The sequence below is a fragment of the Bombina bombina genome, chromosome 11, assembly GCF_027579735.1.
Source record: "Bombina bombina isolate aBomBom1 chromosome 11, aBomBom1.pri, whole genome shotgun sequence".
Classification (NCBI taxonomy): Eukaryota; Metazoa; Chordata; class Amphibia; order Anura; family Bombinatoridae; genus Bombina; species Bombina bombina.
The window spans coordinates 165,173,921-165,188,120 of NC_069509.1; the positions used below are offsets into that span (position 1 = coordinate 165,173,921).

The 14,200-nt window shown below is 39.1% G+C and overlaps 1 protein-coding gene across 1 annotated transcript in view; it reads right to left on the reverse strand.

The window, feature by feature from the left end:
• Positions 1-5,371: 5,371 nt before the first annotated feature.
• GPR139 (G protein-coupled receptor 139) overlaps positions 5,372-14,200 on the reverse strand; it is a 93,549-nt gene continuing 84,720 nt past the window's right edge. The window contains exon 2 of the mRNA XM_053694495.1: positions 5,372-6,306. Within this exon, the coding sequence (XP_053550470.1) occupies positions 5,372-6,306 (935 nt within the window). The remainder of the gene's footprint in view (positions 6,307-14,200) is intronic.

Consider the following 14,200-nt stretch of genomic DNA (forward strand, 5'->3'; position numbering starts at 1 on the left):
AAGCCTCAGGCAGGCTACCATCTGGAGGTTGGATAGCGCAGCTGTGTGAACTGCCTCTTCCATCAACTTTTATAGGACACGCTACAAAACTCTGTTCTGGCTATCCAGTGATTCATGATTTATTATATACACAAAGGGTTAATACTATTACACCTGTTGATTGGTCCTCCTCACCTATATACAGACCCGGGGCAGCTGAGACTAATTTCTCTGATGAAGCGCATGTGCTCATGCGTGAAACGCATCAGATAGGAGTCTACCTTGTGTCTCCTGTGGAAGCCTGTTCCTGAATAAACCCTTGTTATTCACTGGAAGACTCAGCGTTTCTTTTTCCTCGTTCTATATCCAGTTTATAACTTGCCACATGCCTTGACAATATTGCAGTATATAAAAGAAAGACATTAAAGGGATATGAAACCCATATTTCTTTCATGATTCAGATAGAGCATGCAATTGTAGGCAACTTTCTAATTTACTCCTATTATCAATTGTTCTTCATTCTCTTGGTATCTTTATTTGAAAAGTAGGAATGTAAGCTTAGGAGCTGGACCATATTTGGTTCAGCACCTGGGTAGCGCTTGCTGATTGGTAATTAAATGTAGCCACCAATCAGCAAGCACTACCCAGGGTGCTGAACAAAAAATGATCTGGCTCCTAAGTTTATATTTCTGCTTTTTCAAATAAAGATACCAAGACAACGAAGAAACAATGATAAAAGGAGTAATTTAGAAAATTGCTTAAGATTGCTGCTCTATCTAAATCATGAATGAAAATTAACTCAATATTAACAGGTTCCACTTTATATGAATATGTTGGTTGGCTTTAAGGGACACTGAATCCAATTTTTTTCTTTTGTGATTCAGATAGAGTATGCAATTTTAAGCAACTTTCTAATTGACTCCTATTATCAAATTGTCTTCATTCTCTTGGTATCTTTGTTTGAAATGCAAGAATGTAAGTTTAGATGCTGGCCCATTTTTTGGTGAACAAACTGGGTTGTTCTTGCTGATTGGTGGATAAATTCACCCACCAATAAACAAGTACTTTCCATGGTTCTGAACCAAAAAATAGCATAGATGCCTTCTTTTTCAAATAAAGAAAGCAAGAGAACAAAGAAAAATTGATAATAGGTGTAAAATAGAAAGTTGCTTAAAATTGCATGCTCTATCTGAATCACAAAACAAAAAATGTGGGTTCAGTGTCGCTTTAAAGGGACACTATACTTAAAATATTTATATCTTTGAAATTAGCAGGAATTTCATATCAATCAATCAACCAATCAATGAGCATTGGCAAGAAATATCTAACAACCAATGAGCATCAGAAGGAAATTTATAACTGGTACTTCTGTAATAGTTGAAAATTAAACAACATTTACTTAATATTTTTCAGGCAAAACAACGTTACATGTCTACATACTGCTATTACAAATAAATAACAATATTTTAATGGCTGCCTTTACGTGTTCTTGGGTGGGAGTACATGTGTATGTATAAGTAGAAACATCACATTTAACACTTTACATATGTCATCTCTGTCCCATATTTAAATTTTAAAGGGGCATAAAACTCAGAATTTTTCTTTCATGATTCAGATAGAACATATAATTTAAAAATACTTTGATTACTCATTTTTTTGTTTTCTTGTTATCCTTTATCGAAAAGCAGGGATGTAAGTTCAGGCGTGTGCACGTGTCTGCAGTACTATATAGCAGCAGTTTTGCAATAATGTAATACATTAGTAAGAGCACTAGATGGCAGCACTGTTTCCTGTCATGTAGCGCTACAGAAAAGAGCACTCTACCTATCTGGATACCTCTTTACCAAAGAAAAACATTTGAACTAAGCAAATTTGATCATAGAAGTTAATTGGAAACATTTTTAAAATTGCATTCTCTATCTGAATCATTAAAGAACATTTTTTGGGTTTCATGTCCCTTTAAGAGACCAGTATATTATGATGATGATTAAACATACAAAACATTTCTGCTTATTTTGTAACAATATATGAAGATTTATTTTACTCATACAGTTACAAGGATCCTATGGCATTACTTGTACAGAATCCTTAAGATTCCCTGAAAAACATGGTAAATAATATTAAGAGTTTCCTTACTGCTAGTTTTCTAGCTGTTTTTAATAGATATACAATTGTACTGAAACTCTTTGGCTAAGTTGAACATAAAGTCAATTTCTATGCAAGAGAAATTCCTAGAAAGTAATTTGACAAAACACATTCTTTTTCAATATACATTAAGATACATTCTGCTGTAATTATGTTACAATACATTCCCCTATGTTAAATATAAATATTAACAGAAAAACCTAAAAACATTCTTACATACATTTATCAATTATGTAGCTTTTGCATGGCTAAGCTATATTGCACCATTACCAATGGAATTATTTACATTAAATATACTAATATTCACAATCCAAACACTTCATAGAAATACAACTCAGTAAAAGCAGATTCATTATATATTTATCTTTTCTAAAAATGTATCCCCTCAGAAGTTTGAGGTTGACATTCGTTATACAGAAGCACAGAAATGTCATATAAATGACTTGAAAACTACTGAGAATTATATCTGTATTGCAACCTATCACTAGTAAGGGCACTCACTAATATTTTTGCAGTATATTATTGCAATTATCCTTAAACCGTTACATTAAGTAAGTGCACATCACAATATTTCAATAAAAATTCACTGCAGTAGTTAGTAAAAGCCCAAAGCAAAATCTTATTTATTTATGTATATTTTTTGCTTCATTTTTTTAACACACAACATTGTCTTTTTTTTTTTTTTTCAAAGTGCGGAAGATGAAGTGCATTATTTGATTTGGTTTGTAGCACAATGCCTAAAAGCTATAAAGAAAATTTGACAAATCATTTGGCGCTATTTTCAATCCATTCAATAATTTGGTACAAAAATTTGGTATAAACTTAGGTGGTTTTGGGTTATTTTTTGTGGGAATCCATTAAATCATATGAATCATATCATATGAAAAAATATACAACACAGGTTTTCATTAGGATTTTTAAGACCTCAAAGGAAGTAAAATGTATGAGAATATAGAACGTGGTGACTATTCAATACAGATAATGATGGGTTTATGCATTTTTCTACCCTTAAACAATCATATCAATTCAACATTTGCAAATTAAATTTTAGAAAATGTTGAATAATTTTACAAGTAATATTTTAAACACATCCAAGCACTTAAAGGGACAGTCTAGTCAAAATTAAACTTTCATGATTTAGATAGGGCATGCCATTTTAAACAACTTTCCAATTTACTTTGTATCATCAAATTTGCTTTGTTTGCTTAGTATTCTTTGTTAAAAGCTAAACCAAGGTAGGCTCACATGCTAATTTATAGGCCCTTGAACACTGCCTCTTATCTTAGTGCATTTTGAAAATGTTTCACAGTTAGACACTGCTCATTCAGGTGTGCCATATAGATAACACTGTGCTCACTCCTGTGGAATTATTTATGAGTCAGCACTGATTGGCTAAAATGTATGTCTGCCAAAAGAACTGAAATAAGGGGGCCGTCTACAGAGGCTTAAATAGGAGTTAATCACAGAGGTAATAAGTGTGTTAATAAAACAGTGTTGGTTATGCAAAACTGGGGAATGGGATTATCTATCTTTTTAAACTATACAAATTCTGGAGTAGACTGTCCCTTTACCTATCACCATGTATGATGATCAAATTATAGATGTATACCAGATCCATAGGCATCTAGATATCAAAGTCTGGCGGACCTGACCTGAGCCAGACTTTGCTGAATACGGCAAGCAATACTCTCGCCGTATTCAGCATTGCACCAGCAGCTTACAAGAGCTGCTGGAGCAATGCCTCCCCCTGCAGACTTGCAGCCAATGGGCCGCTAGCAGGGGGTGTCAATAAACCCGATCGTACTCGATCGGGTTGATTTCCGGCGATGTCTGTCCGCCTGCTCAGAACAGGCGGACAGGTTATGGAGCAGCGGTCTTTCTGACCGCTGCTTCATAACTGGTGTTTCTGGCGAGTCTAATGACTCGCCAGAAACACGGGGCATCAAGCTCCTTTCGGAGCTTGATACATATGCCCCAAAGTGTGCAAGGAAGAATTTAGTTATATTTGTAATTTTTATATGATACTCAGAAATGATCATGTTTTAAATATGTGTGCTGAGCATGCATGAAACCATAAAAATAAAAAAAAAGGTTAAAATCCCACAATATGCTATACAAAATCATCCTAAGTTGGAATTCAAGTATTCAAGATGCATGGCAAAAGTATTTTTTTTTAAATGGACTTGAACACAGTTGGTGAGGGAGACTATCTTTTCTCAGTGTAAATTGACATAAAATGAGAAAACTTTTCAAAATCTTTTCTTGATTTATTAGTTTGAACTCATATTTCAAAGACCTATTAAAATCCTCCCAAATGACATTGACAGGGAACCAATGGATTGGAATAGAGCACTTTGTAAGGAAAGTGATTTTTTACAGTAGTGCATAAACTGCCTGCTTGGAGCATATTAAACACAACTCTAAATTTTGCAAACATCCTATGTATAATCATTTTTGTTGTGCTTTTATTTTTTAAAACAAAAAAAAAAAATCTATTTTGATCTTGTTATTAAGGCATATGTTAATAATCAGCTATATGTTACTGTATATGTGTCTGAAAAAACAATGGAAAATGCAGCAAAAAATACTTAACACTAGATTTTTTTTTGCTAGTTTGATAAATCTTTAAGTATATTTTAAAGCATTACATATATATAAAAAAAAAGGTTTTTGGCCTCTGGAAGGCTGCGGAAAATAGCAAGTTATAGCTTACATATATTGCACTGTCTAAATTATGCATTATTATTATAAAAAATCCAAGTATTTTAAGAAAAAAAAATTATATTTAATATAGCAAACCTATTTATTCTACAGTACTATTTAAGTCAAGTGATGTACATTGTCAAATCAAGTGCACATCAGCTAAATATTACATATAAAGATCCCAAATTATTATTTGGGTAACATATTACAATAGCTGCTATCAATGTTATTGATTTAACTAAGCACCTTTAAGTGTCTTTAAAGATGTTTTAAGAACACTGTATTGCACTACTGTATTGTTCAAAAACACTCCTCTGTAAAAACTCAAGCCAAAAACCTTACTTGTGATATTTCCTTTAAGAAAGGTATGGCTTAAAGAACATTCTCTGTACTGTCTTCAACCCCAAATCACATCTTTCAAATACTTGGCTATCCGTGCATTCAGGATATAGCCAACACGAAATCACATGGCCTTAAAAAAGCACCTTAGCACATTTGTGCAAAATGAACTACCAATGAGAATTCACAAACAGCTACCTAACCATCATGTTGAGATTTTGATTGGCTTCCCATTCTTATCATACTGGTAAACAAACATTTTAATACAATGAGAATTAGCTGGAGAAATCCAAGGACTACTGGTTATAGAAAAGTTATAATTTGTGTAAAACTGGACAGGTTGTTTCTGGCACTTAAAAAACGCCTTCAGTGTCCCAGCAGCCATAGTGCGAAACCTTTTACTAATAAAACAATAAAGGAAAAAATTAATTGCAGTGTTTAACAAAGCTAACATATTGGCAATGTCTGTTATAATGTGAACGAGCCAGCTGTTATCTATGGGGGATACATAGAGATGATAAAGTATCATAATTATTCTTGGTGCCCAAAGAATAGCAAAGATAGATGTTATTGTAAACAAAATGGCGGTTGTTTTTCCTGTTGAATATCCTCTTAACCTGAAACTGCTTTTCCGCCGTAGCTTGTACACAATAATTGAGTTTAGCACAAAGAATATGGAACATGGGACCAGGTAAACGGTAAAACAATGGATCCAGATTAGTATATGATGGACTGATGTGCTTGTGTAATCCTCAGTCCAAAGATTTGGCCACCAGTAGTATGGAATACTAGTGAAAAAACAGGTGATGTATACACTTACAATAACCTTCCGTGTACGGGCTGGGAAAGAAACTGTATGATATTTCAAAGGGTGGCACACAGCTATGTATCTATCAATTGTCAACGGGACAGTAATCCAAATAGAAGTATGAATGGAAGAAAATTCCAGCACCTCAATGGCTTTATCCAATATTTGAGGCATCTGTTTGTTAATGATAAAGTCCTCTAACAAGAAGTCAACAAACACAATGAAGAAAAGGACCATAATATCAGCTGCTGCTAATGCCAGTAGATAGTTGTAGGATGATTTCTGCCTTCGGGCCACCAGTTGGGACAGGATAATCACCGTCAAGATGTTAGCTGTAAAGACACAGATAGTAACAGAAATAAGAAGACAAGAATGTAAATACAGATGAAAAAGTATTTAGCATTTCTTGCTCTCAGGTAAAATTGGCACAAAAAAATAAATAAATCAGTTACTGCATTATATAGCTTTCAGTTAAGATATGTTAGTTAATAAAAAAAATAATTAAAGAATTGATGTTTAGTTTTTTTCCATCCTAATGTACATGGCATGAAAGGGATATAAAACAGTCTGTTTCATTGTTGTAATAAAAAAAACAAGCAGTGGTTTAATAAAAATCATTGCACTATGTATTATTCATTATTTAAAAAATATTTTACCTTTTATTTCTTTTCAAAACATAATTTTTGCAAGGTCCATTGCTTCCTGTGATTGCCCCACAAAGGGGCTGGGGTCTGTACAGGAAGGCATATCTAGCTTGATGTCATAAACCTTCTAGAGTAACATGAGCTAGTTTATTATTCAGTGAATGCTAGAGAGCATGGACGTCAGGTTATTGCAAATGCTCAGAAAAGGCAGAATGCAACTTAAAGTGACATGAAATCCAAAACATTTATTTCATGATTCAGACAAAGAATACAATTTTAAACAACTTCCAATCTAATTTACATCTGTTATCTAATTTGTTTCATTCTCTTGGCATCCCTTGTTAAAGAAGCAGCAATGCACTACTAGGAGCTAGCTGTACGCACTGGGTGACCCAATAACGTGGCATATATGTGCAGCCACCAATCAGCAGCCCCTGAGCCTATCTAGGTATCCTTTTCAACAAAGGATACCAATAGAACAAAACAAATTAGAAAATATAAATACATTTTAAAGTTGTTTAAAATCACATGCTCTTTCTGAATAATGAAAGAAAAATGTGGATTTCATATCCATTTAAATTCTCTGCTTCCTTTTCTAGACGCATGCAGTGGCCACATTTCTAAGTGCTCATTTTGCAAAAAAACAACTAAGTAGTTTACTGTCTTTTTAACACAATCTGATTCTTTTCATGTTTACTTTGATTTAACATATATTTTTAGGGACTTCTGCTCCATATACCTTTAAAATCTTCCCATGGAGGCAAATATATTATAGCTGCAGATTTCTCAGTAAAATTCTTGCTAGTTTAATACTGTAACAGAAGCACCTGAACCTAGCCGGTGCACTGTATCTGTCATTTATTAGCTGACAACCAGCTTTACAAGGAAACACACACAGTGATTCATCTTTCCCATAAAGTTACCTCTCTCCAAACCATTTCTCCATTTACAGCTTGTTTCCGCTTCTCTGTCTTTTTAACCCTTTGAGTGCTAAGCACTTTCCCACTTTGCTAAGCTGTTAAGTGTTTTTTTTTTTTCTCAGATCCCCAAGACATTTACTGTTGTAAAGGTTAGGCGATTACCTTTCCAACAGTGGGTCTTGGGGGTCTGTAGCTACTTAGATGCCTGAGATACAGGCTTCTAAGCAGCATGCCCCCTGCTCCTATACTTAAAATTGTGAATTTTAAATAAAGTTGCGCGATGATGTCACTGCGCATAACGTGAAGCAGGCCGATCACCGAGGTAGGAGCAGGTGGGAGCCCTCAGATCTCCCTCAAGGTGGGATAGTGCTAGCGACGGGACCAGAGTGGGAAACTCTGTGACGGCTCAGAGTCGTCATTAGCACTCAAGGGGTTAAAGCACCATTAACTACAATAGAATTGCATAACTAACAAGTGTATAATAAAAATACAATGCAATCATGCTTACTATGAATTTCAAATAAGCAGCAGATTACTTTTCTGTTTTTCCTTTTGGATCATGTGACAGCCATCAGCAAATCAAAGACTAGTATACATATACGCTGTGAACATTTGCACGTGCTCTGTAGGAGCGGGTAATTTATAAAGGGCTAGATTACAAGTATTTTTTTTTCTCGCAATTGCAAAAACTCCGCTAGAGTTAAGCTAGTCAGGTTGCGTTCATATTACAAATTTCCAAAAACATATTTTGCACTAGCGTTAACCCGAATAGCGCAAAAATCCCTCATAGAAATCAATCGAGAAAAAAAGTGGAAAAAGCCCCCGCCCAAGATTGCGTAAACACCATCACATTTTCTCATTCCCCATAGAGGTCGATGGAGAAAAAAAATACCCATCACACAGAGAACATAGCATATTCACATTAGCAAATGTGAAATATTTACAGTAAATACATTGTTAAAATCTTTATTAAATATGAATATTGCATGAATATGTTTTATCATAATTTCATCTACTTAATGGCAAAGGACTCTAATGCACACACACACACACACACACATATATATATATATATATATATATATATATATGTCTATATATGTGTACATATATATTAATGTTTTTATATGTTTATATATGACTAAAAATACATATATAGACATATAAATACATTAATATATATGTACACATACACACACACACACATATATATATATATATATATATATATATATATATATATATATATATAAAAATAACAAGAGTATTGCATTGAGCAATTATACTTTTTTATTGGACTAACTATACATTTATAAGTTGACAAGCTTTTGGAAGAGTTCCTTCCTTTATCAAGTCTGGAGCAATACTGACCAATTCAATGGAATTTACAGATTATATCTTAAAACACAGAATAGCTAAGAAGACAGAAAGTGCAGGGAGAGGAGGAGGTGTCGTAAAAATCATGAGGGGGGCTTAGGTAACAGGCAGACAGTGTCCAGTGTAGGAGAACAGACAGGGGAAATATATAGCTTTACATAGAGCATATACTGACATAAAGTTATTTATCAACATTGAATCAATATCTATAAAGATGTGAAATTGTATATACAGTGGGAATACAAAAGTTACAAAAAGACAAAAGTGTGGACATAGGCTTACCTGTGCACCTATATATAAAGAATGTGGAATATACAATGTAATTGACTAAATGAAAGAACATTATAGCTTAAAATCAATCAAGCTTAAAAAGAACTTTTCTAGAGACTGTGTCAGCTTCCTGGATACAACAATATCCATCACAAATGGCAAACTGCACTCATCTGTATACAGGAAACCAACAGATAGATGCAGCTACTTCCACAGCTCCAGCTCCCACCCCAATCACATAAAAAAATCCATAATCTACACTCAGGCTACAAGATACCACAGAATTTGCTCAGATACCAAGGACCGTGACAAACACCTCATCACACTGTACCAATCATTCAGAGAAAAAGGTTACAAAACAAGGATTATAAATAAAAAAATTAACTCTGCCCTCAATAATCCACGTGAACACTTACTACAATACAGGGAGAAGAAAAACATATCACGTATCCCACTAGTAGTCAAATACAACCCTGCTGTGGAAGAGATACGAAAAATCATAAAAGACTTACAGCCACTATTCCTAGAGGATCCCACACTCAAAAAAATCTTTCCAAAACCCCCAATCCTGGCACTCAGACAACCACCCAACCTAAAGCAGAAACTGGTACATAGGAAGCTACCCCTTGAGAAAAAGAACAATCAGAATGGAACCAAGTGCTGCTATAAAGCTTGCATACAAAGAGAGAAGCGCTCTACCAGGAACGAACAACAGCTCAATGGCTTGTTCTATGGCGATTTACCACCCGGAAGCAGCCTCTTTTAGACCAGTGTGCTTTTCACAGAAGAAAAACTTTCCTGAAGTATATCAGTCTGATCCCGCCAAGTAAGGTCAGTCCAGCCCCGAAATACCAGGCAATCCTCCTCTGAACAAGGAACATGACAACCCCAGACGATTGTTTCGGCCTCCTATGGGCCTCGTCAGTGAGGTGCAGCCACATTCCTCTAAGCACACTGGGCAAGGAGTCCACGTCTGGTTTCCCCCATCACCCATAGGGAGACTTCCCCAGGGTCATAATAATTTGCATACAAAGAGAGAAGCGCTCTACCAGGAACGAACAACAGCTCAATGGCTTGTTCTATGGCGATTTACCACCCGGAAGCAGCCTCTTTTAGACCAGTGTGCTTTTCACAGAAGAAAAACTTTCCTGAAGTATATCAGTCTGATCCCGCCAAGTAAGGTCAGTCCAGCCCCGAAATACCAGGCAATCCTCCTCTGAACAAGGAACATGACAACCCCAGACGATCGTTTCGGCCTCCTATGGGCCTCGTCAGTGAGGTGCAGCCACATTCCTCTAAGCACACTGGGCAAGGAGTCCACGTCTGGTTTCCCCCATCACCCATAGGGAGACTTCCCCAGGGTCATAATAATTTGCATACAAAGAGAGAAGCGCTCTACCAGGAACGAACAACAGCTCAATGGCTTGTTCTATGGCGATTTACCACCCGGAAGCAGCCTCTTTTAGACCAGTGTGCTTTTCACAGAAGAAAAACTTTCCTGAAGTATATCAGTCTGATCCCGCCAAGTAAGGTCAGTCCAGCCCCGAAATACCAGGCAATCCTCCTCTGAACAAGGAACATGACAACCCCAGACGATCGTTTCGGCCTCGTCAGTGAGGTGCAGCCACATTCCTCTAAGCACACTGGGCAAGGAGTCCACGTCTGGTTTCCCCCATCACCCATAGGGAGACTTCCCCAGGGTCATAATAATTTGCATACAAAGAGAGAAGCGCTCTACCAGGAACGAACAACAGCTCAATGGCTTGTTCTATGGCGATTTACCACCCGGAAGCAGCCTCTTTTAGACCAGTGTGCTTTTCACAGAAGAAAAACTTTCCTGAAGTATATCAGTCTGATCCCGCCAAGTAAGGTCAGTCCAGCCCCGAAATACCAGGCAATCCTCCTCTGAACAAGGAACATGACAACCCCAAACGATCGTTTCGGCCTCCTATGGGCCTCGTCAGTGAGGTGCAGCCACATTCCTCTAAGCACACTGGGCAAGGAGTCCACGTCTGGTTTCCCCCATCACCCATAGGGAGACTTCCCCAGGGTCATAATAATTTGCATACAAAGTGAGAAGCGCTCTACCAGGAACGAACAACAGCTCAATGGCTTGTTCTATGGCGATTTACCACCCGGAAGCAGCCTCTTTTAGACCAGTGTGCTTTTCACAGAAGAAAAAATTTCCTGAAGTATATCAGTCTGATCCCGCCAAGTAAGGTCAGTCCAGCCCCGAAATACCAGGCAATCCTCCTCTGAACAAGGAACATGACAACCCCAGACGATCGTTTCGGCCTCCTATGGGCCTCGTCAGTGAGGTGCAGCCACATTCCTCTAAGCACACTGGGCAAGGAGTCCACGTCTGGTTTCCCCCATCACCCATAGGGAGACTTCCCCAGGGTCATAATAATTTGCATACAAAGAGAGAAGCGCTCTACCAGGAACGAACAACAGCTCAATGGCTTGTTCTATGGTGATTTACCACCCGGAAGCAGCCTCTTTTAGACCAGTGTGCTTTTCACAGAAGAAAAACTTTCCTGAAGTATATCAGTCTGATCCCGCCAAGTAAGGTCAGTCCAGCCCCGAAATACCAGGCAATCCTCCTCTGAACAAGGAACATGACAACCCCAGACGATCGTTTCGGCCTCCTATGGGCCTCGTCAGTGAGGTGCAGCCACATTCCTCTAAGCACACTGGGCAAGGAGTCCACGTCTGGTTTCCCCCATCACCCATAGGGAGACTTCCCCAGGGTCATAATAATTTGCATACAAAGAGAGAAGCGCTCTACCAGGAACGAACAACAGCTCAATGGCTTGTTCTATGGCGATTTACCACCCGGAAGCAGCCTCTTTTAGACCAGTGTGCTTTTCACAGAAGAAAAACTTTCCTGAAGTATATCAGTCTGATCCCGCCAAGTAAGGTCAGTCCAGCCCCGAAATACCAGGCAATCCTCCTCTGAACAAGGAACATGACAACCCCAGACGATCGTTTCGGCCTCCTATGGGCCTCGTCAGTGAGGTGCAGCCACATTCCTCTAAGCACACTGGGCAAGGAGTCCACGTCTGGTTTCCCCCATCACCCATAGGGAGACTTCCCCAGGGTCATAATAATTTGCATACAAAGAGAGAAGCGCTCTACCAGGAACGAACAACAGCTCAATGGCTTGTTCTATGGCGATTTACCACCCGGAAGCAGCCTCTTTTAGACCAGTGTGCTTTTCACAGAAGAAAAACTTTCCTGAAGTATATCAGTCTGATCCCGCCAAGTAAGGTCAGTCCAGCCCCGAAATACCAGGCAGTCCTCCTCTGAACAAGGAACATGACAACCCCAGACGATCGTTTCGGCCTCCTATGGGCCTCGTCAGTGAGGTGCAGCCACATTCCTCTAAGCACACTGGGCAAGGAGTCCACGTCTGGTTTCCCCCATCACCCATAGGGAGACTTCCCCAGGGTCATAATAATTTGCATACAAAGAGAGAAGCGCTCTACCAGGAACGAACAACAGCTCAATGGCTTGTTCTATGGCGATTTACCACCCGGAAGCAGCCTCTTTTAGACCAGTGTGCTTTTCACAGAAGAAAAACTTTCCTGAAGTATATCAGTCTGATCCCGCCAAGTAAGGTCAGTCCAGCCCCGAAATACCAGGCAATCCTCCTCTGAACAAGGAACATGACAACCCCAGACGATCGTTTCGGCCTCCTATGGGCCTCGTCAGTGAGGTGCAGCCACATTCCTCTAAGCACACTGGGCAAGGAGTCCACGTCTGGTTTCCCCCATCACCCATAGGGAGACTTCCCCAGGGTCATAATAATTTGCATACAAAGAGAGAAGCGCTCTACCAGGAACGAACAACAGCTCAATGGCTTGTTCTATGGCGATTTACCACCCGGAAGCAGCCTCTTTTAGACCAGTGTGCTTTTCACAGAAGAAAAACTTTCCTGAAGTATATCAGTCTGATCCCGCCAAGTAAGGTCAGTCCAGCCCCGAAATACCAGGCAATCCTCCTCTGAACAAGGAACATGACAACCCCAGACGATCGTTTCGGCCTCCTATGGGCCTCGTCAGTGAGGTGCAGCCACATTCCTCTAAGCACACTGGGCAAGGAGTCCACGTCTGGTTTCCCCCATCACCCATAGGGAGACTTCCCCAGGGTCATAATAATTTGCATACAAAGAGAGAAGCGCTCTACCAGGAACGAACAACAGCTCAATGGCTTGTTCTATGGCGATTTACCACCCGGAAGCAGCCTCTTTTAGACCAGTGTGCTTTTCACAGAAGAAAAACTTTCCTGAAGTATATCAGTCTGATCCCGCCAAGTAAGGTCAGTCCAGCCCCGAAATACCAGGCAGTCCTCCTCTGAACAAGGAACATGACAACCCCAGACGATCGTTTCGGCCTCCTATGGGCCTCGTCAGTGAGGTGCAGCCACATTCCTCTAAGCACACTGGGCAAGGAGTCCACGTCTGGTTTCCCCCATCACCCATAGGGAGACTTCCCCAGGGTCATAATAATTTGCATACAAAGAGAGAAGCGCTCTACCAGGAACGAACAACAGCTCAATGGCTTGTTCTATGGCGATTTACCACCCGGAAGCAGCCTCTTTTAGACCAGTGTGCTTTTCACAGAAGAAAAACTTTCCTGAAGTATATCAGTCTGATCCCGCCAAGTAAGGTCAGTCCAGCCCCGAAATACCAGGCAATCCTCCTCTGAACAAGGAACATGACAACCCCAGACGATCGTTTCGGCCTCCTATGGGCCTCGTCAGTGAGGTGCAGCCACATTCCTCTAAGCACACTGGGCAAGGAGTCCACGTCTGGTTTCCCCCATCACCCATAGGGAGACTTCCCCAGGGTCATAATAATTTGCATACAAAGAGAGAAGCGCTCTACCAGGAACGAACAACAGCTCAATGGCTTGTTCTATGGCGATTTACCACCCGGAAGCAGCCTCTTTTAGACCAGTGTGCTTTTCACAGAAGAAAAACTTTCCTGAAGTATATCAGTCTGATCCCGCCAA